The sequence below is a fragment of the Oncorhynchus mykiss genome, chromosome 18 (genome assembly GCF_013265735.2).
Source record: "Oncorhynchus mykiss isolate Arlee chromosome 18, USDA_OmykA_1.1, whole genome shotgun sequence".
Taxonomy (NCBI): Eukaryota; Metazoa; Chordata; class Actinopteri; order Salmoniformes; family Salmonidae; genus Oncorhynchus; species Oncorhynchus mykiss.
Window position 1 is genome coordinate 53,675,493 of NC_048582.1, and position 27,818 is coordinate 53,703,310.

Here is a 27,818-nt window from a genome sequence, read left to right on the forward strand (position 1 = left end):
GTTTTCGGGCCTTGTGGGCGGGTTTAAGTGGTTCTTGTGCAAAACAGTTTTTTTTACCCCTGGCAACCCTGCTGATTTACAGCTGTAACAGCTCTTGAGCGGGCTAGTTCTCCACCCGTTATTATGGCGACAACGTCTGGGGGACCCAACATCGGGACTCCCGGGACCAGCCAGAGTCCACACACCACCACGGCACAGCGGAAAAAAGACGGGAATCCGTCCGCGAGGTACTGGGAGAGCCACGACTCCCTGGTTCAGCTCGAGACGGTGCGACAGTGGATCGGGAAGCACTACAAAAAGGTGCGTGAGCTAACACTAGCGTAGCGGCTAACTATTTACATTGGTAATCATGGGCTAGTTAGCATAGCGGCTAACTATTGTTGACATGATGAATACTGCTAGTTAGCTAAGCAATTTATCGCTACTTAACTAGCTAACTAAAGTAAGTTATTAAATACATTTGCTGTATGCCTTAGCTAGCTAACTGCCCGAGGTGGGAAGCTACTTCTAACTAACTAGCAAGATTGCAAGTAAGCTAGCAGCTAACATTAGCCAGCTAACTGCGTTACAATAGCAGGGTTGCGATCAATTTAAATTCAGAAAGTAAACCAAATTCGAATTCCAGTGTACTTCCTGAATTGACCCCACTCATGTACAATAGCAACTGTTTATAATCTGCAAACAGTAACATTGTAACTAGCTTGCTAGGAAACTACGTATGTATGTTTTCAGCTGCTGTTAAAACACTATATAGCTAGTTTTGTGCTCAGTATTTCATAGAGTAGTGACTGTACAATGTAGCAAGATGCTCAAGCTATACCAGATGTCCTACTGTTAGGCATGTCCTTCTGCATTACTGATGGTGTGTTTGTGTGCGAAGTATGTGCAGGCAGATTCTCCATCCTGCCAGGCTCTAGCCTCCCTCACCCTTCAGATGCTTCAGTTCCAGGAGGAAGTGTTCGGCAGACGGGCTGAAATACGCACACACACCAAACTACCTGTGAGTATACAAACACACTAGGGTTTCTGTAAGGACAAGTGACCGGGAAGATTTTAATTTACCGGACATATGCATTGTGTGTGTTGTGGAAATTACCACCAGGGACACCTGAAGTCAATCTTAAATGAATCACTCTTTATTTACAGCAAGCTGGAGAGGTCACAGTCAAAACTTAGATGCATAAAGTACTGGTCTGAAGTGAGCTCCCTCGGGGCGGTCCCATTAGATCTGTTATACTGCTTAAACAGACAAGTAGGCATGGTTCATAGGGTTGGTTCCTGTGTGTGTGTGGCATAGTATCCTATCTTTTTTTATTTTTTATTTCACCTTAATTTAATAAGGTAGGCTAGTTGAGAACAAGTTCTCATTTACAACTGCGACCTGGCCAAGATAAAGCATAGCAGTGTGAACAGACATCAACACAGAGTTACACATGGAGTAAACGATAAACAAGTCAATAACACAGTAGACAAAAAGAGTCTATATACATTGTGTGCAAAAGGCATGAGGAGGTAGGTGAATAATTACAATTTAGCAGATTAACACTGGAGTGATAAATGATCAGATGGTCATGTGCAGGTAGAGATACTGGTGTGCAAAACAGCAGAGAAGTAAATAAATAAAAACAGTATGGGGATGAGGTAGGTCAATTGGGTGGGCTATTTACCGATGGAGTATGTACAGCTGCAGCGATCGGTTAGCTGCTTAGACAGCAAATGTTTAAAGTTGGTGAGGGAGATAAAAGTCTCCAACTTCAACGATTTTTGCAATTCATTCCAGTCACAGGCAGCAGAGAACTGGAAGGAAAGGCGGCTAAATGAGGTGTTGGCTTTAGGGATGATCAGTGAGATACACATGCTGGAGCCCGTGGTACGGGTGGGTGTTGCCATCGTGACCAGTGAACTGAGATAAGGCGGAGCTTTACCTAGCATGGACTTGTGGATGACCTGGAGCCAGTGGGTCTGGCGACGAATATGTAGCGAGGACCAGCCGACTAGAGCATACAGGTCGCAGTGGTGGGTGGTATAAGGTGCTTTAGTAGTAAAACGGATGGCACTGTGATAAGCTGCATCCAGTTTGCTGAGTAGAGTATTGGAAGCTATTTTGTAGAGGACATTGCCGGAGTCGAGGATCGGTAGGATAGTCAGTTTTACTAGGGTAAGTTTGGCGGCGTGAGTGAAGGAGGCTTTGTTGCGGAATAGAAAGCCGACTCTAGATTTGATTAAATATTGGAGATGTTTGATGTGAGTCTGGGAGGAGAGTTTACAGTCTAGCCAGACATCTAGGTACTTATAGATGTCCACATAATCTAGGTCGGAACCATCCAGGATGGTGATGCTAGATGGGCGTGCGGGTGCAGGCAGCGAACGGTTGAAACGCATGCATTTGGTTTTTCTAGCGTTTAAGAGCGGTTGGAGGCCATGGAAGGAGTGTTGTATGGCATTGAAGCTCGTTTGGAGGTTCGATAGCACAGTGTCCAAGGAAGGGCCAGAAGTATATCAGAGAATCAGAGAATCGCCCGCAGCAAGAGCAACATCATTGATATATACAGAGAAAAAAGTCGGCCTGAGAATTGAACCCTGTGGCACCCCCATAGAGACTGCCAGAGGACCGGACAACATGCCCTCCGATTTGACACACTGAACTCTGTCTGCAAAGTAGTTGGTGAACCAGGCATGGCAGTCATTAGAAAAACCCTAGACTACTGAGTCTGCCGATAAGAATATGGTGTTTGACAGAGTCGAAAACCTTGGCCAGGTCCATGAAGACGGCTGCACAGTACTGTCTTTTATCGATGGCGGTTATGATATTGTTTAGTACCTTGAGCGTGGCTGAGGTGCACCCGTGACCGGCTCGGAAACCAGATTGCACAGCAGAGAAGGTACGGTGGGATTTGAGATGGTCAGTAGTGATCTGTTTGTTGACTAGGCTTTCGAAGACCTTAGATAGGCAGGGCAGGATGGATATAGGTCTGTAACAGTTTGGGTCCAGGGTGTCTCCCCCTTTGAAGAGGGGGATGACTGCGGCAGCTTTCCAATCCTTGGGGATCTCAGACGATATGAAAGACATGTCTTAACTTATAGAACATATTCTGGGCGTTCGGCCAGATGGTCCTAAGGATGTCTTCATGTCGCCTCCTCATATATTTACCAAGGATTATTTATGACACGAAAGACAAGATGAACATTTTCCATCAATAAACAAGGGATATTGGCCAAATGCGCCATATTGATGTGTCCTTAAAAACAGCCTATAATATAACAAAATGTAAAAATATTCCTTGTGTTTCGATGTGTGCAAAACTTTAGCCTATTGGTTTTTACTTTGCTAAAACAATAATTGTCCACCTCCACAGTGATTTGATATAGGCTTAGGTGTCCACTGTCTTCATTTTATCTTTATTATTTATTTTAAAATAAATATAAACTAAGAGAAGCTTCGGCCTAGCCCCAGAGAGAGAGAGAGATATGCCGGTGGCATGTTATGCCACCAAAATGCATTTCTTTACCCTTGTCAGATAGGCTACTGCATCTGCTATACAGATATAGGTGTACAGAAGGAGGCTAATTCGTTTTTTTTTAATCCACATTTTTTACATGAATCATTATATTGTTAGATTATAGGACTGACTCTGGTAGGCCTAAAACATTCTTCCTCACATCAAGTTCAACTGGCGGAGTCAGTTGGAGCACCAGTGTGTACAACCTTCATATCATAGGCCTGCAGCATAATAGGCTAATAGACACACCACAAACCTTCACAAAAGATTCCAAACGTTATTAGGGTACAGTTTAAGTCGGAAGTTCACATACACCTTAGCCAAGTACATTTAAACTCAGTTTTTCACAATTCCTGATATTTAATCCTAGTAAAAAGTCCCTGTCTTAGGTCAGTTAGAATCACCACTTTATTTTAAGAATGTGAAATGTCAGAATAATAGTAGAGAGAATTATTTATTTCAGCTTTTATTTATTTCATCACATTCCCAATGGGTCATAAGTTTACATACACTCAATTAGTATTTTGTAGAATTGCCTTTAAATTGTTTAACTTGAGTCAAACGTTTCGGGTAGCCTTCCACAAGCTTCCCACAATAAGTTGGGTAAATTTTGGCCCATTCCTCCTGACAGAGCTGGTGTAGCTGAGTCAGGTTTATAGGCCTCCTTGCTCCCACATGCTTTTTCAGTTCTGCCCACACATTTTCTATAGGATTGATGTCAGGGCTTTGTGATGGCCACTCCAATACCTTGACTTTGTTGTCCTTAAGCCATTTTGTCACTACTTTGGAAGTATACTTGGGGTCATTGCCCATTTGTAAGACCCATTTGCGACCAAGCTTTAATTTCCTGACTGATGTCTTGAGATGTTGCTTCAATATATCCACATAATTTTCCTTTCCTCATGATACCATCTATTTTGTGAAGTGCACCAGTCCCTCCTACAGCAAAACACCCCCACAATGTGATGCTGCCACCCCGTGCTTCACGGTTGGGATGGTGTTCTTCGGCTTGCAAGCCTCCCCCTTTTTCCTCCAAACATAACAATGGTCATTATGGCCAAACAGTTCTATTTTTGTTTCATCAGACCAGAGGACATTTATCCTAAAAGTACGATCTTTGTCCCCAAAGGTGCAGTTGCAAACCGTAGTCTGGCCTTTTTATGGCGGTTTTGGAGCAGTGGCTTCTTCCTTGCTGAGCAGCCTTTCAGGTTATGTTGACTAGTTTTTCTGTGGATATAGATACTTTTGTGAAAGTATTGATTCTGTATTGATTCTGGGATTGATTTGCACTTTTCACACCAAAGTACGTTCATCTCTAGGAGACAGAACACGTCTCCTTTCTGAGCAGTATGAGGGCTGCTTGGTCCCATGGTGTTTATACTTGCGTACTATTGTTTGTACAGATGAACGTGGTACCTTCAGGCATTTGGAAATTTCTCCCAAGGATAAACTAGACTTGTGGATTTCTTTTGATTTCCCATGATTTCAAGCAAAGAGGCACTGAGTTTGAAGGTAGGCCTTGAAATACATCCACAGGTACACCTCCAATTGACTCAAATGATGTCAATTAGCCTATCAGAAGCTTCTAAAGCCATGACATAATCTTCTGGAATTTTCCAAGCTGTTAAAGGCACAGTCAACTTAGTGTATATAAACTTCTGACCCAATAGATTTGATGCAGTGAATTATAAGTGAAATAATTTGTCTGTAAACAATTGTTGGAAAAATTACTTGTCATGCACAGAGTAGATGTCCTAACCGACTTGCAAAACTATTGTTTGTTAACAATCAATTTGTGGAGTGGTTGAAAACCGAGTTTTAATGACTCCAACGTAAGTGTATGTAAACTTCTGACTTCAACTGTATATCATATCAAATGTATTCATAAATCCCTTCCTACATCAGCTGATATCTCAAATTGCTGTACAGAAACCCAGCCTAAAACCCCAAACAGCAAGCAATGCAGGTGTAGAAGCACGGCGGCTAGGAAAAACTCCCTAGAAAGGCCAGAACCTAGGAAGAAACCTAGAGAGGAACCAGGCTATGAGGGGTGGCCAGTCCTCTTCTGGCTGTGCCAGGTGGAGATTATAACAGAACATGGCCAAGATGTTCATAGATGACCAGCAGGGTCAAATAATAATAATCACAGTGGTTGTCAAGGGTGCAACAGGTCAGCCCATCAGGAGTATATGTCAGTTGGCTTTTCATAGCCGATCATTCAGAGTATCTCTACCGCTCCTGCTGTCTCTAGAAAGTTGAAAACAACAGGTCTGGGATAGGTAGCACGCCCGGTGAACGGGTCAGGGTTCCATAGCTGCAGGCAGAACAGTTGAAACTGGAGCAGCAGCACGGCCAGGTGGACTGGGGACAGCAAGGAGTCATCAGGCCAGATAGTCCTGAGGCATGGTCCTGGGGCTCAGGTCCTCCTCAAAGAGATAATTAGAGAGAGCATATTTACATTCACACAGGACACCGGATAAGACAGGAGAAATACTCCAGCTATGACAGACTGACCCTAGGCCCCCGACACATAAACTACTGCAGCATAAATACTGGAGGCTGAGACAGGAGGGGTCAGGAGACACTGTGGCCCCGTCCGACGATACACCCGGACAGGGCCAAACAGGCAGGATGTAACCCCACCCACTTTGCCAAAGCACAGCCCCCACACCACTAGAGGGATATCTTCAACCACCTACTTACCATCTTGAGACAAGGCTGAGTATAGCCCACGAAGATCTCCCCCACGGCACAACCCAAGGGGGGGTGCCAACCCGGACAGGAAGATCACGTCATTTCTAAAGTAAGTCAAGCCATTGCTTATAGGGAAAATACGAGTAGGATATTATATTGTGGCAAACACAACATTACATTTGGAACAGAATGAAACAAAACACTTGCGAACTGGTTTAAAACTTCACATTTTTGTAGCAATTCCCTAGAAAGGCTAGTGCCTACCGTACCCAACAAATGACAGCAGTAGGCTAATGGCATTTATTTTACAACAGGCCTACTTAGAACCTTAAACTAAACACGGATAACACATTTAAAAAGACAGATCGGACTTAATTTAGCCAGTGACAATTTCTCAACCGATGTAACAGAACACGTTTTGCTTATTTAAAGAACTGGTTTAGATTAATAAATACGCATACAATAATAACAATGATATACAATAAGGATAAAACAAATAATTATAAATGTGAAAAAAATACACAAAATAAAGTTCCAAAATTGCATCCTACCTGAATAGCTACTTGCACAGTAGCCTGCATTTGGCCAAGCCAACATTCTTCTCATCTTTGTCCAACACAATATTGAAACTTGTCCATACAGAGGACATTCCCCTTGTGGACTTTTCACTATAGGCATGTACTCTAACTTTCGTTTTACTTCAGTGCAAAAGACCTACATCCTCGCAATAAACAGTATCCAAAGGCTCCTCTCTAGCTCTCTTTCTCTCTTCTGCAGCAGGCGCATGCGTGTAAGGCAGAGGGTAATGAGTGAGAGAATGGTGCTGAAGAGTGAAATCGGGATGTATGATAGGCAGCCCTGGACAATTTGGCCGGCTACGATTTAAGTTGTCTTTTAATTGATTTAAGCGGCCAAAAGCCTGCATTTGCCAGCTAGCGGAAAATGTGTGGGTTTCAAATCTTATTTTATTTGTCACATTCGCCGAATACTGTGAAATGCTTACTTACAAGCCCTTAACCAACAATGCAGTTTTAAGAAAAATAAGAGTTAAGGAAAAAAACATTTACTAAAGAAACTACATTTTCATAAAATAAAAGAGCAACAATAAAACAACAATAACGAGACTATATACAGGAGGTACCGGTACCGAGTTAGTTGGGTTAATTGAGGTAATATGTACATGTAGGTAGGGGTAAATTGACTATGCATAGATATTAAACAGCGAGTAGTAGCAGCAGCATAAAAAGGGGGGGTTAATGCAAATAGTCCAGGTAGCCATTTGATTATCTGTTCAGCAGTCTTATGGCTACAGGGTAGAAGCCTTCTGGACCAAGACTTGGCACTCTGGTACCGCTTGCCGTGCAGTAGCAGAGAGAACAGTCTATGACTAGGGTGGCTGGAGCCTTAGGCAATTTTTAGGGCCTACCTTTGACACCGCCTGGTATAGAGGTCCTGGATGGCAGGACTCTTGGCCCCAGTGATGTACTGGGCCATACGCACTACCCACTGTTGTGCCTTGCGGTAGGAGGCCGAGCAGTTGCCATACTCTCGATGGTGCAGCTGTAGAATGTTTTTGAGGATCTAAGGACCCATGCCAAATCTTTTCAGTCTCCTGAGGAGGACTGGGCATTGTCGTGCCCTCTTCACGACTGTCTTGGTTTGTTTGGACCATAATAGTTTGTTGGTGATGTGGACACCAAGGAACTTGAAGCTCTCAACCTGCTCCACTAAAGCCCCGTCGATGAGAAGGGGGCGTGCTCGGCCCTCCTTTTCCTGTAGTCCACGATCATCTCCTTTGTCTTGATCACGTTGAGGGAGAGGTTGTTGGCATGGCAATACACTTCCAGGTATCTGACCTCCTTATTGGCTGTCTCATTGTTGTCGGTGATCATACCTACCACCGTTGTGTCTTCGGAAAACTTCATGATGGTGTTGGAGTCGTGCTACGGGTCGGTAGTCATTTAGCCAGGTTACTTTAGTGTTCTTGGGCACAGGGACTATGTTGGTCTGCTTGAAACATGTAGGTATTACAGACCCGGTCAGGGACACGTTGAAAATGTCAATGAAGACACTTGCCAGTTGGTCAGCGCATGCTCAGAGTGCACGTCCTGGTAATCCGTCTGGCCCTGCGGCCTTGTGAATGTTGATCTCTTTAAAGGTCTTGCTCACATCGGCTACGGCGAGCGTGATCACACAGTCATCCAGAACAGCTGGTACTCTCATGCATGCTTCAGTGTTGCTTGACTTGAAGCGCCTATAGAAGTAATTTAGCTCGACTGGTAGGCTTGTCACTGGGCAACTCGCGGCTGAGCTTCCATTTGTAGTCTGTAATTGTTTGCAAGCCCTGCCACATCCGACAAGCGTCGGAGCCGGTGTAGTAGGATTCAATCTTAGTCCTGTATTTACGCTTTGCTTGTTTGATGGTTCGTCTGAGGGCATAGCGGGATTTCTTATAAGCTTCTGGGTTAGAGTACTGCTCCTTGAAGCGGCAGCTCTACCCGTTATCTCGGTGCGGATGTTGCCTGTAATCCATGGCTTCTGGTTGGGGTATATACTAGAGGTCGACCGATTAATCGGCATGGCCGATTTCAAGTTATCATAACAATCGGTAATCTGCCTTTTTGGACACCGATTATGGCTGATTACATTGCAATTGTGTCACATCTCTTGCATTCAGTGCAAGCAGAGTCAGGGTATATGCAGCAGTTTTGTCCGCTTGGCTCGTTGCCAACTGTGTGAAGACCATTTCTTCCTAACAAAGACTGTATTTAGTTTGCCAGAATTGTACATAGTTATGACATAACATTGAAGGTTGTGCAATGTAACCGCAGTATTTAGTCTTTGGGTTGCCACCTGTTAGTGAAATACGGAACCGTTCCGTATTTTATCGGAAAGAATAAACATTTTGTTTTTTCGAAATGATAGTTTCCGGATTTGACCATATTAATGACCAAAGGCTTGAATTTCTGTGTGTTTATTATATTTAAGTATATGATTTGATAGAGCAGTCTGACTGAGCGGTGGTAGGCAGCAGCAGGCTCGTAAGGATTCATTCAAACAGCACTTTACTGCGTTTGCCAGCAGCTTTTGCCAGTGCTTGATTCACTGTTTATGACTTCAAGCCTACGAACTCCCGAGATTAGACTGGCAATACTATAGTGCCTATTAGAACATCCAATAGTCAAATACAAATACAAATGGTATAGAGAGAAATAGTCGACACGTCATCATTCCTATAATAACTACAACCTAAAACTTCTTAACTGGGAATATTGAAGACTCATGTTAAAAGGAACCACCAGCTTTCATATGTTCTGATGTTCTGAGCAAGGAATTTAAACGTTACCTTTTTTACACTTGTACTTTCTTCTCCAACACTGTGTTTTTGCATTATTTAATCCAAATTGAATGTTTCATTATTTATTTGAGACTAAATTGATTTTATTTATGTATTATATTAACTTAAAATAAGTGTTCATTGTTCATTCAGTACTGTTATTGTCATTATTTTATATGCTTTTTGGTCCTCCAATAATCGGTATTGGCGTTGAAAAATCATAGTCGGTCGGCCTCTAGTATGTACGTTATTGATGCACTTATTGATGAAGCTGGTGACGGATGTGGTATACTACTCAATTCCATCGGATTAACATATTATAGTCTGTGCAAGGAAAACAGTCCTGTAGCTTAGCATCTGCGTCATCTGACCACTTCCGTATTGAGCGAGTCACTGGTGCTTCCTGCTTTCATTTTAGCTTTGAAGCAGGAAGATAGAATTATGGTCAGATTTGCCAATTGGAGGGTGGGGGAGAGCTTTGTACGCGTCTTTGTGTGTGGAGTATAGGTGGTCTAGAGTTTAATTTAAAAATGTTTTCTTGTTGCACATGTAACATGCTGGTAGAAATTAGGTAAAAACAGATTTATGTTTCCCTGCATTAAAGTCCCCGGCCACTAGGAGCGCTGCCTCTGGATGAGCATTTTATTGTTTGCTTATGGTTTTGTACAGCTCGTTTAGTGTGGTCTTAGTGCCAGCATTGGTTTGTGGTAGTAAATAGACAGCTACAAAAAATACAAATGAAACCTCTCTTGGTAAATAGCGTGGTCAACAGCTTATCATAAGATACTTTACCTCAGGCAGGCAAAAATTAAAGGCTTCCTTGATATTAGATTTTGTGCACCAGCTGTTATTCACAAATACACAGACCGCCACCCCTTGTCTTACCGGTGGCAGCTGTTTTTTCTTGCCGGTACACAGAAAACTCAGCCAGTTGTATGTTATCCATGTCGTCGTTCAGCCACGTCTCTGTGAAACATAAGAAATTACAGTTTTTAATGTCCCGTTGGTAGGATAGTCTTGAACGGAGCTCCTTCAGTTTATTCTCCAATTATTGCACGTTGGCCAATAGGACAAATGGTAGAGGAGGGTTACTCACTCGCCGACAAATTCTCACAAGGCACCCGGACCTGCGTCCACTGTATCTACGTCTTCTCTTCACACGAATGACGGGGATTTGGGCCTTGTCGGGTATCTGGAGTAAATCCTTCGCGTCTGTATTAAAGGGGAGTAATCACTGTTCTGATGTACAGAAGCTCTTTTCATTCATAAGAGACTATGGCAGAAACATTATGTACAAAATAAGTTACAAATAACGCGAAAAAAAAACACACAAAATAGAACAATTGGTTCGGAGCCCGTAAAACAGCACCCAACTCCGGCGCCATTATTGGTATGTTTGTGTGTGTGCTCCTCTCTAGTCTCAGTGCTTCCTGGACCTGCGCCCAGGAGGCGGGCTTTGCCACATCCTTGGCACTGCATACAAGTTCAAGACTGATCAGGGCTGGTGAGTGACAGATCTTATCCCCTATCACTTACCTCCTAGCCCCCATCCCCTGTCTCCTATCTCCTCCCTCTGATAGGGCTGGTGAGTGACACCTTTGGTAACGTCCTGTTTCGGGGCCTGCTTGGTAACCTGCATGGGTACTCTTCCTCCCCCAGGAGAAGGTTTGACCTACAGAACTCCTCCAGGACGGACCGAAACGTAGAGATGTTTACTATTCTGGAGAAGACCCTGGTCCAGAATAGCTGTCTGTCGAGGCCCGTCGTGTATGTGGACCAGGAGGTGGATCAGAACCTGAACAGCAGACTGGCTGACATCATCACCAAACACCAGGTGAGGGAGGGAGGGCAGCAAGAAGGGAAGATATATGGAGAGCAGGGGGAGGAAGGAAGATTTATGTAATTTTGCCATGGGTGCTGTTGTTTTCTCTCTTGGGCTGTTATCTCTGTTGGGAAACGCAGTTCTTTGTCTCAACTGATGGGTAATGTAGTTCTTGCTCTAAGTGGATGGGTAATGTAGTTCTTTGTCTGTCTCAGGGTTCGTTGACTGAGGACAGAACCCAAGCCTCTCACCACATCTACCCCCGTCCAGCTGTCACAGACCAAGGTCAATGTGTGGGGTCATCGCATAGAATTACATATCGTAACTAATTTAATAGGATCTTTGTGGGTCATAGCCTGTTGGCAGCTTTGATCCAAATTCACAGTTTTAAGTAATTTTGTGAGTTCTGTTCTTAGTTTTTGACCGTTGGTGTGTGTTTGTGTGTCCTTATTTCCAGATTGGGAGTGGGTGCGCCCTGTTATGCGGAAGGACAATTATGTGTTGGTGCACTGGGGCAGGCACCCTGACAGGTAACACACACACACACACTAGGGTTGAATGGTGGGAACCCAGTTACCGAGATTTACCAGGATTTACCACCAATACCACTCCCTTTTCCGGGGTTAAATAACTGTGAGAAACCGGTAAACTATAATAAATTATTTATATGAAAGCATTATTTTAATTGTAAAGATTTTTATTTTTTATTTTCAGCTGCAGAGTTTTAAAACAGCCTCACTCGAATATCGTTGCTTTAAATCGATGCACGCGCGAGCACTCTGTTTTTCTCTCTATCAACTCCAATCAAATTGCATCCAAAATAGATCATCCTGTTCTAGATTGATATATAGCTCTATATATATATATATATATATATATATATATATATGTCCTAGACTGCCTCTTTCAGGTTATACATTCAATGCAGTATTAGCCTTATATTTAGCTAATTAATGATTGGTTATGCATAATAAGCTTCTAACTTATAGCCTCGGTCTCTTGGTGCAATACGCACGCACCTGCCTCTCACCTTTAAAAAACTCAGCTCTTGGAATCCCATGCAGGAAAAGCTTCCTACAATACCTTGCTGGACATAATTTCTTATGCCAATAGACTATTTGAAGAGGGATGCAAGCTCTTGTTTGCTGAATGTTTTATACAGCAGCCAATAGAACTCACAGGTAGTTTGAAAGAAGACCGAAGCGCTATGGTGGTAGGCTGTAGCAGTTATTTATTCAGACAAACAACCATTCCATCTTCCTGAAGAGAAGTGAAAGCCTCCTGCATCTAATTCTAGTCCTATATTATTCAAGGATGTCATTAGAATGATGAAGATGAGGACAACCAAACTTATTTCATTTAACTGTTGAAATGGAGGAAGGAATGAAGCAGCAATAGAGAAAGAAAGAGGTAGGCTAATAACATGGGGAAATGTTATCATAGGTATATATGCGTCAGCCTACTAATTATACAAATATTAAAATCAAATTCGCTAGCCTAAACTTGTAACTTTGTAGGCCGCATGTGCTGCACCAGAATCACATGTTCTCTCCCTGCTCTATCATGGTTTGAACAATTCCAGTCCATATAATACAGTCCACAGTCAAAAAGATTAGCCTACTGGAGCGAGTTTAACTTATGTACCCAAGAGAGCATATAGCTAGGTACATCTATGGGCTTTTATGTTTTTCTGTTGTGCGTAATGTGCAGTAGCTTATATCATAGCTGTATTGGATAATGGCACGATCATGTGGGCTTGGTCATTTAAATGCCTTTTTAATATAGGGCTCATAAAATGTATGGCTCTAAATGTATTTAATGTTTGGCTCAGGTAGCATCAGGCTTGAATTTCCGATCAAAGCTCTAACCCTGGATTGTATACTGTCATGGTCAAAACATATTGATACAACAGTAGCTAAGATGGGGAGAAGTCTGTCCATAATAAAACGCTGCTCTACCTTCTTAACAGCACTATCAAGAAGGCAGGTCCTACAGGCCCTAGTTTTGCTGCACCTGGACCACTGTTCAGTCGTGTTGTCAAGTGCCACAAAGAGGGAATTTGCAGGAAAATTGCAGTTGGCTCAGAACAGGGCAGCCATGCATACCCCACAAGACATGCCCACACGTCTCTTCACAGTCCCCAAGTCCAGAACAGACTATGGGAGGGGTACAGTACTACATGAAACTCTATTCCACATCAGGTAACTGATGCAGCAGTAGAATCAGATTTTAAGAGCAGGTAAAAACACACCTTATGGAACAACAGGGACTGTGAAGAGACACACACAAAGGTGCAGACACATGCATATGCACACATTGTGATATTGTTGTATGGTGGTATTGAACATTTTGTATTGTGGATATGTGGTGGTGTAATAATGTCACATTACGTATAAAACAGTACATCTTATAGGTGCCTTAATGTTTTTGGCCCCCAGGAAGAGTAGCTGCTGTGTGCATGGCAACAGCTAAAGGGGATCCCTAAAAAATACAAATCTAATCCAGACATATGCCTATTTATATGCCTTATAATGCTTTTGAATGACACTTCCGGTTGGTGGAAAATACTGGGTTACATGTGAGAGAAGTGATTTATTCTCAGGATGGAACATGTTGTAAAATACCGTAAACATTTTCAACCCTAACACACAAACACACACCCTCCATAATCATGTGTATGACTGTTTGTTTCCTGTAGCTACGATAGCTGGCTGTCCTCCAGTGACGTAGAGGGAGAGGTACAGGAACCTCCACACACACACAGACCTTGGAGGGTAAGAAAACACACACACACACACACACACACACACACACACAGTTCTATGACTATTTCTCACAAGTGATGAATACGTGTGTGTACAGGTGCATGCAGGCTGGGTGTTGGATACGGAGGTGTATAATGAGTGGATGAATGAAGAAGACTACCTGGTAGATGACAGAAACGTTCCTCTCATCCTCCGCCGGAGAGTCCACGTCACAGACCAACAGGTGTGTGTGTATGTGTGAGATCCTGTGGCTCTGGGCTAGTTGTGTGCTTGTGTGTGTGTTGCTCTCCCTCCACTGTCTTTTTTTTTAACAGGCCTGTGTGAGCACTTACTTAGTTGGTATGTCTACCATCACTTGTCTCTCCCTCCCTCTCTTCCTCCACCAGGACCGTAAGTTTACTCCAGTGAAGAAGAGAAGACGCTCCCCCTCTCCTCCCTCTTCCGATGGCAAAAAGAAAGGAGGAAAGAAGAGGTGAGGTTTCTGTCTCTTCTTCCACCCCTAGCTCAATATTGATGGAATTTTCATATTTGTTCCTTTTAACCCCTATTCTCTACCTATTGGCCCTCTCTCTATAACCCTGCCTTCCCTCCCTAGTGGTGGGTTTAAGAGGCGTGGGCCAAAGGAGGAAGAGGAAGACGTAGAGGAGGATCTGACTAAAGATATGGAGGATCCAACACCTGTCCCTAATATGGAAGAAATTATACTGCCTAAGAATGGTACATGTGTACACACACAGACACTCAGACAGACAGACACACACACAGACAGATGTTTACTTGTTGTGTCTCTCTGTCTGCAGTGAACCCAAAGAAGGACAGTGAGAACACTCCTGTCAAAGGAGGGATGATGACCGACCTGGGTGAGTGAGAGAGAGGTTTTGTGTGTGTGTGTGTGTGTGTGTGTGTGTGTGTGTGTGTGGTTATAACTCATTCTCCACTCGTCCCTCTTTTCTTCAGATGAAATTGAGGATGACTCTCTGCTTCCTGGTGGAAGGGTAACAATTCAATTAGAACTGCAAGAATTTTATTGAATTATCTAATTTTGATGAGGAATTTAGTGTGTCCTACACACCGATATATCAATTATGTACTGTATGTGTGTGTGTGCAGGAGGATGAGGAGGGCAGAGAGGGGCTGCGTCTGTCAGATGGAGAAGACAACATCACAGAACAAACTCACCACATCATCGTCCCGTCCTACACCGCCTGGTTCAACTATAACTGGTTAGTACACACCAGTTATAGTTGTTTCCACCATAATTTGCAAATAAATTCATTACAAATCCTACAATGTGATTTTCTGGGTTTTTTTATCTCTAATTTTGTCTGTCATAGTTGAAGTGTACCTATGATGAATATTACAGGCCTCTCTCATCTTTTTAAGTGGGAGAACTTGCACAATTGGAGGCTGACTAAATATTTTTTTGCCCCACTGTATATTCAAAATGAGTGTTGTCGGATTCTATCCTAACTTTGTGTACATGTTCCAGTATTCACCAGATCGAGAAACGAGCTCTTCCAGAGTTCTTTAACGGACAGAACAAGTCCAAATCTCCAGAGATGTGAGTAACAATTTCAGGTGTTTCTCAGGGTTCAGTGCTTGGGCCCCTGCTGTTTTCTTCAGACATGATTGTACCCCTTCAGAGACATAATGAACACAATGTGTGTGTGTAGATACCTGGCATATCGTAACTTCATGATTGACTCGTACCGGCTGAACCCCCAGGAGTACCTCAGCTCCACCTCCTGCAGACGGAACCTGACAGGAGATGTCTGCGCCGTCATGAGGTGTGCTATGAAGTTTAAACCACCACTTAATGTGTTTGTGTTGTGTAACAGTGTTTATTGTAACAGTGTTTATTGTAACTGTGTGTGTAGGGTCCATGCGTTGTTGGAGCAGTGGGGGTTAGTGAACTACCAGGTGGATGCAGAAAGCAGACCTCTCCCTATGGGACCCCCTCCCACCCCTCACTTCAACACACTGGCTGATACACCCTCAGGACTGGCCCCGCTGCAGCACAGACCTCTACAGGTAACACACACACTTATGTTTTTTGGCTCCTGATTGGCGCAGCGGTCTAAGGCACTGCATCTCTGTGCAAGAGGCGTCACTACAGTCCATGGTTCGAATCCAGGCTATATCACATCCGTGATTGGGAGTCCCATAGGGCAGCACATGTTCTTTACTGACTTGCCTAGTTAAATAAAGGTAAAAAGAAAATAAATAAAAAAATATGTATATATAATCAAACACTAACAGTGAAATTGAGGTACAAATTGACAGCCTGTATGCTTGTTTTGACCCTCTCAAATCTTTCCCTCTCCATCCCACTCCATCTCTCTCTCTTCCCCTCCATCCCTCACTCTCTCCCTATCCAGGTGTCGTCCTCCCAGCAGATGTTGTTCTTCCCTGAGAGAAGTGTAGAGAAGCCCTCAGACTCTCAGAACTTTGGCCTCAGAACAGACCTGTATGCCAGGAAACACCCCAAGAGTAAAGGAGCCAGTTCAGGGAGGGATTGGACAGAACAGGAGACCCTCCTACTGTTGGAGGTGAGCCAATCATCTCTCAGTTTATCTTCCCTCTACTCAGTGATGTAGTCAAGTCACTGGTCGGAGTCATCACTGGTCGAGTCTCGAAAATTGTGACTTGATTCCGGTTCAAGTCTGACTCCTGGACTCGAGTAATACAACACTGTCATATCAGAAAGATATTTTCCTCTTTCAGACACTACCTATTCTGGTCCCAGAATCCATTTCTCAACAATTAGACTGTCTAATTTTAATGTTTCTTTGGCAATGTAAAAAACAGAGGGTGAGGTACAAAACACTCCAACTGCCAAGGAATCAGGTGACCTAGGGTTACCAAACTTTACGTGGTGCTACTGGGATACACAATCGCAACTAATGATTACTTGGATAAAACATTCATCTAGATGGCTCGAAAATAGTACAAATCTATGGTGATCAATACGCAACAGTAGTAAGACCTTTTCTGGGAAAGAAGATCAACAGTAAGAACCTGTAGTCCAATCATCTGCTCCAGATTAGGAGGAAGTACCACGCAGTCTCCATCAGCCTATGGCTCATCACCCCTAACTGGTATTGTATATCTTACTGACTTCGCCCCACTATCACTAGATTCAGGTTTTCAAAGGTGATCATTGCTTCATTTGTACCCCAAGTCTATACACCACCCATAGAAAAACACCTAATCAATACTCATAAAAGGACAACTGGTAGTAAACCAATAACACAGCTATAACAATCTATTGCTCTCATGACATAGAATAATACTATGCAAACTAAGTGCAAATGGGAATCTGAATCTGAGAACATTGAAAATGATTATTATTACACACTCATTCATATGGAAAGAGTATCAATGGAATATCATTAGTAGGTCCATTCTATCTCGAGACAGAATGGTGAAGACCAGAAACAACCAATGAATGCTGGAGAAAATGTGGGGAATTGTCTACCTACATCGTTTTTTGATCTTGTCATAGAATAATGAAATTCTGGAATGGTGTTTTCGTCTGTAAACAATGTATTTAAATGTTTCCTGGCAAAGAATCAAAAACGTGCCATAGTTAGTTATCCCTGAACGGTTTCAAAACCTATTAAATATACTCTTGTTTGCTTCAAAGAAATGTATTACAGCACATTGGTTAAATAAGGACATTCCTACTATGGAAGAATGGACTTGTAGAGTGAAAGAAATGTATTACAAGCACATTGGTTAAATAAGGACATTCCTACTATGGAAGAATGGACTTGTAGAGTGAAAGAAATGTGTTTAATGGAGAAGATCACCCATAAAATTAAACTGCAAACATATATGTGAAAAAAGAACAGATCCTGTAGACAACTCATTAGTCTCAAGCAACCAACCATATGATCATTTGATTGATTGATTTTTAAAAAATATTGTATTTCCTTTAGTTGTTTAATTGTATAGTTATTTGGTTTGCTGTGTACTTGCCTGTATCTCAGAAAACCAGATCCTTAATGAGAACCACCATATTTACTTCACAAACAATAATTATACTAGTTGACTACACAGTACTGATACGCCGCAATGGTTGGAAACGGGTAGGGGATGACTCAGGGTAGTTGAGGTGCTGGATCATAATGATGATGATGCTGATAATGTTGTTTCTACTACCTCTATTTTATTATTTATTTAACTAGGCAAGTCAGTTAAGAACAAATTCTTATTTACAATGACGGCCTACCAGAAGGCCTCCTGCGAGGACGGGGGTCTGGGATTAAAATAAATAAATAAATACAATATAAATATAGGACAAAACACATCACGACAAGAGAGAAGACTACATATAGAGAGACCTAAGACGACAACATAGCAAGGCAGCAACACATGACAACACAACATAACAGCAACTGATGAATTGCTGTACTGTAAACCTATGCTTGAAAAAAAAATGTTGGTACTTATATTTGTATTAGTTATCTGGCCAATAACCTTCTTTTCTCCCTCATGCCTCTCTCTCTTATCATCCTATTTCTCTTCTTCCCCTATCTCTCTTCTCTCTCCCCCTCCATCCCAGGCGTTAGAGGTCTATAGAGACGACTGGAACAAGGTGTCAGAACACGTGGGGTCTCGTACCCAGGACGAGTGCATCCTCCACTTCCTGCGCCTGCCAATAGAAGACCCTTATCTGGAGGACTCCGCCTCCTCTCTTGGCCCATTGGCCTACCAGCCCGTTCCTTTCAGCCAATCAGAGAATCCGGTGATGAGCACCGTGGCGTTCTTGGCGTCCGTGGTTGATCCCCGAGTTGCCTCCGCCGCCGCCAAGGCTGCTTTGGGTACGTGTGTGTGTGTGTGTGTGTGTGTTCATGTGAGAGAGAGAGAGCGTTTGTGTTAACCCGATCTCTGTCTCTCTGTAGAGGAGTTTTGTTGTGTGTGTGTGTGAGAGAGAGTGTTTGTGTTAACCCTGTCTCTGTCTCTCTGTAGAGGAGTTTTGTCGTGTGCGTGAGGAAGCTGACAAGGTTCTGGAGTTCCCTGCACTCAATGAGGCTGAGAAGGCAGGTAGGAGTCTGAAACACGGCAGATATACAGTACCAGTCAAACGTTTGGACACACCAACTCATTGAAGGTGTCGCGATACGAAACCTTCAGCCCCGCCCCTTGGCCGGCAGCGGGGTGCTAGAGGTGGTTAGCGTCCCGTTCCCTGGATTGGACAGGGCACTATAGATACTTCAGGTTATCTCGGTATAACCAGGACCGCTCGCGTAGCCCTGCCTCCCTTTCTATATCGATACGTTGTCCGCGTAGAGAGGTCTTTTGCCTTGTCACTCTCAACGGTCTAGCTCTAGCTGGGATGTGTGAACCCCACCTTTATCCTCTAGACTCTTTGTTTCACCACTAATTGGTCCTTGTTATTAAGCACTAGTCCTACCAGTCTCTATATGATTTCCCTGTGGTTGAGTGTTTCCCCTCTGTGATGTATCTAGTTTAAAGTGTGAAGACCTTTAGTCAACTTAGTCTCACTACTCTGCCCGTTGGCTATGTATCGCTTGGAAAATAAAACTTAGATAGATCGATAAGACAATTAAATGAATCACTACTGGACACACCTTCCTCCTTGTCTTTTAATGGTAACTCATTCTGTCCTAGAGCATTGATCCCCGTTTCCAGTGTCCCGGTAGCGGGGAGTGTCAGAGTTGTTATCTCCCGTGCCGTTAACTGTCTTTGAGAGAACCTTTTACTCGAGACAAAATAAGACTACCGTTTATTTTTGAAAACACTGTTTTTTGTCTTTTACAATCAAACACACTTCAAAATACACAATTTGTTACTCGGTCACACACAGCGTTAATCAAAAACATGCAAATTACTTAATGCTCTTATAAAATGCCTGGTACAATGATAACACTTATCTCTATATTAAATACTTATAATAGTTATTTAATTACCTTTGAGAGATGACGAGGAGACCCACAAGATCAGGAGCAGAGTTTCAATCGGTCAGAGTTATTTTGTTTTAAATTTAGTTAGTAGCGACTCCCCTCTACTGGCTGAGAGGTTGACTTGAAGTCGGTACTTTACTAAATTGAGAGATTCAAGTTTGGCTCGGATGGGAGAACCCGCTGGTGATTCCCTGCCCCAAATGGAATACCAAAAAGTCTGTGTCCGCAACGAGGTCGCGATACTGAGCTCAATCGAGAGGCTACAGAGAACTCTCTGGATATATTTGCATCAGCACCCACGTACCTGGCGCAAAACCACAGGGTCAATTCAGACATCCATAAGAGAAAGCAAGGGATAACCTTAAGGACTAGAGTGCCTCTCAACCCCGTTGAACTACCGCAGTGTCAGCGGCTCGCAACGAGGTTGAGATGCTGAGCTCAATCGAGAGGCTACAGAGAACTCTCTGGATATATTTGCATCAGCACCCACGTACCTGGCGCAAAGCGACAAAACAACTGTTCGATAGTTAAACGGTATATCGGAGAGTTACTTCTCAGATCCAACAAGTTAGAATCTTTTAAGTAATTTGAGTCAGGTGTCAATTTACCCGAAGTCAAATGGTTGTCTAAATGAATTCAGAATTCAAGAAGTCAGCGCCAAAGTAATGGCAAATGTCTCTTTATATACCATTTGATTCTCTGCACCCGATCCGCTGCTCCTCCCATTCCCTCAGAGCAGAGAGGGTGATGACATATCTTACAACAGGAAATACTTTTCTTACAGTGCATATATGGGCCTCTGGTTATGACAGAGCCTATTACTTTAGCAACAATGAGGAAATACTTTTCTTACAGTGCGCATATGGGCCTCTGTTTATGACAGTGCCCTTACTCTATCAGCAATGAGTCTATCAGCTGTTCCCATTCAGAGGTGTCACTTGAGGCAGAGGGTGATTCTTCCTGACACCAGTCAGGTTCAATAGTTGGTTGGCTTGAGTCGTCTTCTGGTGGTTTTGCCCAATCCGGTATTTCAGTAGGCGAGGTCATCTCTGTCTCTACCCTTGGTGGGTGAGACAGGGGAAGAGGACCAGGAGGTAGATCCATTTGGCGTTTTACTACAAAGGGTTTTTCTTAATTTGACTATTTTCTACATTGAAGACATCAAAACTATGAAATAACCCACATGGAATCATGTAGTAACCACAAATGTGTTAAACAAATCAAATATATTTTATATTTGAGATTCTTCAAAGTAGCCACCCTTTGCCTTGATGACCGCTTTGCACACTCTTGGCATTCTCTCTACCAGCTTCACCTGGAACACTTTTCCAACAGTCTTCAAGGACTTCCCACATATGCTGAGCACTTGTTGGCTGTTTTTCCTTCACTCTGCGGTCCAACTCATCACAAACCATCTCAACTGGGTTGAGGTTGAGTGATTGTGGAGGCCAGGTCATCTGATGAATCACTCTCCTTGGTCAAATAGCCCTTACACAGCCTGGAGGTGTGTTGGGTCATTGTCCTGTTGAAAAACAAATTATATTCCCACGAAGAGCAAACCAGATGGGATGGCATGTCACTGCAGAATGCTGTGGTAGCCATGCTGGTTAAGTGTGCCTTGAATTCTAAATAGATCACTGACAGTGTCACCAGCAAAGCACCCCCACACCATCACACCTCCATGTTTTACGGTGGGAACCACACATGCAGAGATCATCCGTTCGCCTACTCTGCGTCAGTGGGAACCAAAAATCTCAAATTTGGACTCATCAGACCAAAGGACAGATTTCCACCAGGTCTAATGTCCATTGCTTGTGTTTTTTGGCCCAAGCAAGTCTCTTCTTATTGGTGTCCTTCAGTAGTGGTTTCCTTGCAGCAATTTGACCATGAAGGCCTGATTCATACAGTATCCTCTGTACAGTTGATGTATCTGTTACTTGAACTCTGAAGCATTTATTTGGGCTGCAATTTCTGAGGCTGGTAACTAATGAACATATCCTCTGCAGCAGAGGTAACTCTGGGTCTTCCTTTCCTGAGGTGGTCCTCATGAGAGCCAGTTTCATCATAGCTTTTGATGGTTTTTGCGACTGCACACGTTTTCTGTATTGACTGACCTTCATGTTTTAATGTAATGATGGACTGTTGTTTCTCTTTGCTTATTTGAGCGGTTCTTGCTATAATATGAACTTGGTCTTTAACCAAATAGGGCTGCCTTCTGTATACCCCCTACCTTGTCACAAAACAACTGATTGGCTCAAACGCATTAAGAAGGAAAGAAATTCCACAAATTAACTTTTAACAAGGCACACCTGTCAATTGAAATGCATTCTGGGGTGACTACCTCATGAAGGTGGTTGAGAGAATGCCAAGAGTTTGCAAAGGGTGGCTACTTTGAAGAATATCAAATATGTTTTGATTTGTTTAAACATTTTTGGTTACTACATGATTCCTTCCAATGTGTTATTTCGTAGTATTGATATCTTCACTAGTATTGTGCAATGTAGAAAATAGTAAAAATAAAGAAAAAACCCTGGAATGATTAGGTGTCTCCAAACTTTTGACTGGTACTGTACATATTACACACACTCCTCAACCCTCAAACACTGCAGTAGAGAATCCTTCCATCACACTTTCTCTCTCTAGGCCGTCATTGTAAATGAGAATTTGTTCTTAACTGACTTGCCTAGTTAAATAAACTCTATCCCTCCCTCTCCTTCCCTGTAGATGTGATGGATGGTGAGAAGATGGAGACTGACTCTGGCTCCCAGCAGTCTTTGCAGGTGAGACTAGAAGTGACCTGTGGGTCAGAGGAAGTGAGACAGGAATTTACACTGGTGTTTCTGAGAATCTGATTGTCAGTGTGTGTGTGTGTGTGTGTTCCAGGCGGATAGACAGACGGTTCTAGAGCCCAGTGGAGGAGAGAGATTAGTGGAGGGAGAACGAGTTAAGAGAGAGAATGCTGAAATGACAGTCACAGAGGAGAGAGACTGCGATAGCGGAGGGAACCGCGAGTCAGGTGTGTGTGTCTAATTTATATTTTTACAGACAAGAGAGGTGTGTAATGATGTAAGTTCTAGATGATCTCCTTCTCCCTTTTAGACCGAGGGGAGAAGGATGAGATTGCTGGACGATGGAGGGAAGTAGAGCAGGATGAAGGGAGGAGACTAGCAGAGCTGGAGTTGGTAGATGGGACCGTTACCACGGCAGCAGCTGCTGCTCTAGGCGCCGCTGCTACTAAGGCCAAGGTAAGCCCCGCCCACAACCCTCAAACCACCCTATCGCTGCTCACTTACCCCACCCATCAGCCAATCCCTGTCAACTGCCCATTAATGAGGATAGGGGAGACGCTAGCGTCTCAACTGGCCAATTTCCAGGGGAAATGCAGAGCGCCAGATTCAAATAAAATGCTATAAAATTAAAACTTTCATTAAATCACACATGTAAGATACTCAATTAAAGCCACACTCGTTGTGAATCCAGCCAACATGTCAGATTTTTTAAATGCTTTGAAGCTATTATCTGATAGCCTGCAGCCATCCTCACCAGCAGTAAACAAAGGGGCTAGCGTAGCAGGCGCTACACAAATGCTGAAATAAAATATAAATTCCCCTTGACGAGCTCCAGTATGTCCCATAAACATCACAATTGGTCCTTTTGTACGATTAATTCCGTCCATATATATCGAAAATGTCCATTTATAAAGCGTGTTTGATCCATAAAAAAACAGCTTTGAAAAACGCAACATCACTACAAAATATTTCAAAAGTTGCCTATAAACTTTGCCAAAATATTTCAAACTACTTTTGTAATACAACTTTAGGTATTTTTAAACGTTAATAATCGATCAAATTGTAGATGGGGCAATCTGTATTCAATACATGAACGAAAATAAAAAAGCTCTGCTCTTCACGTCTTGTGCAACTCACAAATGTGTCCCCTGTTCCGAGTTGGCCGACTTCCTGTTAAGACAAAGAAATAACCTCAGCCATATTCCTAACACTGGCGACATCGTGTGGAAGTGTAACAGTATAACTTTAGAACGTCCCCTCGCCCATACCCGGGCGTGAACCAGGGACCCTCTGCACACATCAACAACAGTCACCCACGAAGCATCGTTACCCATTGCTCCACAAAAGCCGTGGCCCTTGCAGAGCAAGGGGAACAACTACTTCAAGGTCTCAGAGCAAGTGACGTCACCGATTGAAACGCTATTTAATGCGCACCACCGCTAACTAAGCTAGCCGTTTCACATCCGTTACAGAAGTGGTAGGAACTGAAAGTATGTTCCTATTAAATTTCCAATGGCAAAGACCATATAGGGAAGAGAGATGGCGGAGGGGGGGGGGGGGGGATTCTGAACAGTTAGTCCTTGGGGTTTTGCCTGCTACATAAGTTCTGTTATACTCATACTCATGATTCAAACAGTTTTAGAAACTTCAGAGTGTTTTCTATCAAAATATATTAATAATTTACATATCTTATATTCTTGGCATGAGTAGCAGGAAGTTGAAATTGGGCACGCTATTTATCCAAAAGCGAAAATTCTGCCCCCTAGCTTTAAGAGGATTTATTAACAAGCGATATCAATAAGGGATGATTGCTTTCACCTGGATTTACCTGGTCAGTCTGTGATGGAAATACATGTTTTGTATTTTGTGTACAGCAAATAGATACAGTAATTCTCTCTCTTGACCTCTCTCTCTAGCACCTAGCAGCAGTAGAGGAGAGGAAGATCAAGTCTCTGGTAGCTCTGCTGGTGGAGACTCAGATGAAGAAGCTGGAGATCAAACTGAGACACTTTGAGGAGCTGGAGACCATCATGGACCGAGAGAAAGAGGCTGTGAGTATACAGATCTACATCTAGCCAATTGGGCTCTAGTTTGGGGGAGCTACTAAACATGACTTTGGGTATTTCATTATGGTTCCTTATAAATGTAACATGTATCTGTGCCCCTCTTTCCCTGTTCCTCTCTCACTGTGTGTGTAGTTGGAGCAACAGCGTCAGCAGCTGTTGTCAGAGCGACAGAGTTTCCACTCTGAGCAGCTGAAACATGCAGAGATGAAGATTCTACAGCAGAGAGAGCAGCAAGCACCATACACTCCACAACAACACACAGGTCTGTACACGCACGCAAACACACATGTTGTGTGTGCGAATGTCATGGTAAATATGTAACATCCATCTCTCACCTCTCCTTTAGGCCAGTCCATGCCCAGCCAGATGATGCCTACTGGGGGAAACTCTCTCACCATGGCCCCCCGACACCCTGGAGCTCCAAACGGCATGTGTGAGTACCCTCACCCAACACTGCCCCTTACCTCTAGAAAATGTTCACAAAAAATGACTTGGCATTCTGGCCAGATTTCAATATTGGTTTCATCAGACCAGAGAATCTTGTTTCTCATGGTCTGAGAGTCCTTTAGGTGCCTTTTGGCAAACTCCAAGCGGGCTGTTATGTGACTTTTACTGAGGAGTTGCTACCGTAAGGCCACTCTACCATCAAGGCCTGATTGGTGGAGTGCTGCAGAGATTGTTGTCCTTCTGGAATGTTCTGCCATCTCCACAGAGGAACTCTGGAGCTCCTGTCAGTAACCATTCTTGGTTACTTCCCTGACCAAGGCGCTTCTCCCCCGATTGCTCAGCTTGGCCGTGTGGCCAGCTCTAGGAAGAGTCTTGGTGGTTTCAAACTTCTTCCAGTTAAGAACTGTGTTCTTGGGGACATACAATGCTGCACAAATGTTTTGGTACCCTTCCCCAGATATTTATCTCGACACAATCCTGTCTCGGAGCTCTATGGACAATTCCTTCAATCTCATGGGCTTTGACATGCACTGTTAACTGTCAGGATGTTATATAGACAGCTGTGTGCCTTTCCAAATCATGTCCAAACAATTCAATATACCACAGGTGAACTTCAATCAATTTGTAAAAACATCTCAGGGATGGTCAATGGAAACAGAATGCACCTGAGCTCAATTTCGAGTCTCAGAGCAAAGGTTCGGAATACTCAAATCAAATCAAAGTTTATTTGTTACGTGTGCCGAATACAACAGTGAAATGCTTACTTACAGGCTCTAAGCAATGGTGTGTGTGTGGGTAAGTAAAGAAATAAAACAACAGTAAAAAGACATTTGAAAAAGAGTAGAAAAGCTATATACAGACACCTGTTAGTCAGGCTTATTGAGGTAGTATGTACATGTAGGTATCTTTAAAGTGACTGCATATATGATGAACAGAGAGTAGCAGCAGCATAAAAGAGGGGTTGGGGGGGGCACACAATGCAAATAGTCCGGGTAGCCGTTTGATTACATGTTCAGGAGTCTTATGGCTTGGGGGGTAAAAACTGTTGAGAAGCCTTTTTATCCTAGACTTGGCACTCCGGTACCGCTTGCCATGCGGAAGTAGAGAGAACAGTCTATGACTGGGGTGGCTGGGATCTTAGACAATTTCTAGGGCCTTCCTCAGACACCGCCTGGTGTAGAGGTCCTGGATGGCAGGCAGCTTTGCTCCAGTGATGTACTGGGCTGTACGCACTACCCTCTGAAGTGCCTTGTGGTTGGAGGCCGAGCAATTGCCATACCAGGCAGTGATGCAACCAATGCTCTCAATGTTGTAGCTGTAGAACCTTTTGAGGATCTCAGGACCCATGCCAAATCTTTTTAGTTTCCTGAGAGGGGAGTGGCTTTGTCGTGCCCTCTTCACGACTGTCTTGGTGCGTTTGGACTTATTTACATAAGGTATTTCTGTGTTTTACTTGTAAAAAAAAATTGATACAATTTCTAAAAACCTGTTTTTGCTTTGTCATTATGGGATATTGTTTGAAGAAAATGAGTTTTAATCGATTTTAGAATAAAGGCTGTAACGCAACACTGTGGAAAGGGGACGGGGTCTGGATACTTTCCGAATGCTCTGTATGTTGACTTAGTAATGCAGACGGAAGTTGACGATTGAAGTTTGGGGAGGTGTATCTGCCACAGCCAAAAGTTGGTCATTGTTGTTGTTTTCCAACAGGAAGCCCCAAATCAACATAGCTGCCATTGTTTTATTAAAGTTTCTTATTAATAAGATCAAAATAAACTTGTCTCTACCACCTGTATCACACACTCACGAACTGAAAACATTTGTACAATTCATTGGTTAGAAAGGTTTCAAATATCACTTTCATTTGTATCCACTGTCTTTTAAATCTCAGCAAAGTTGGTTCCTGTTTGTCATGGCTTTGGTCACGTTCGCGTGGTCAATCAAAAACACCTTAATTGACTATAGTGCCTTCCACAATGCAAGCAATGGCCTTTGAGCACATGGATTTTACGACGTTCATGCAGTTGATATGTAGGTGCAAGTCGGACAATTTTTTTTATCCCTATAATGCCACCCACTTTTTAAAAGGCGGTGACCAACGCTGGTAACTAACTGCATGAAACTGATCCGCTGGAACGTGCCCGCTCATGTAGTTTCTTCTTCTCTTCTGTCAGACCCACCACCACAGCCTGATGGGATAGCTCCGACCCAGCCTGGTCCTCCAAGCACAGCCATACACAGCCGGGGAACAGAAACATGAGACCACACCTTGACCCCAGTCACCTTATGAATACACACAGTACATATTTTGGATCCACAGTAAGAAACAGTCAAGGAATCTAATCTTCACATTGGACAGGTCCTCATGTGACTGTCATTTTGATGTCATTCAACCATTGTTACACACGTGCTTTATTGACCAGTGCTGAAGAGTATAAGCAAATCATTGTGTTTTATATGAAACTATC

The 27,818-nt window shown here is 43.2% G+C and overlaps 1 protein-coding gene across 2 annotated transcripts; it reads left to right on the plus strand.

The window, feature by feature from the left end:
• Positions 1–27,818, plus strand: LOC110496530 (SWI/SNF complex subunit SMARCC1). Of its 2 annotated transcripts, none has more exons than XM_036953257.1 (26): positions 1–300; positions 881–1,000; positions 10,950–11,035; positions 11,191–11,365; positions 11,569–11,644; positions 11,811–11,883; positions 14,052–14,127; positions 14,216–14,341; positions 14,505–14,590; positions 14,714–14,835; positions 14,919–14,978; positions 15,076–15,113; positions 15,229–15,341; positions 15,608–15,679; positions 15,792–15,905; positions 15,996–16,149; positions 16,497–16,667; positions 18,686–18,944; positions 19,093–19,167; positions 22,773–22,828; positions 22,932–23,064; positions 23,148–23,293; positions 24,754–24,888; positions 25,036–25,165; positions 25,250–25,336; positions 27,525–27,818. In XM_036953257.1, exons 1-26 carry the CDS (start codon positions 124–126, stop codon positions 27,608–27,610), a joined length of 2,946 nt encoding a protein of 981 aa, XP_036809152.1. In that variant the 5' UTR covers positions 1–123; the 3' UTR covers positions 27,611–27,818. The 2 variants fall into 2 exon arrangements, with proteins under 2 accessions (XP_036809152.1, XP_036809153.1); XM_036953258.1 differs by having other exon boundaries at positions 2–300; positions 11,569–11,638.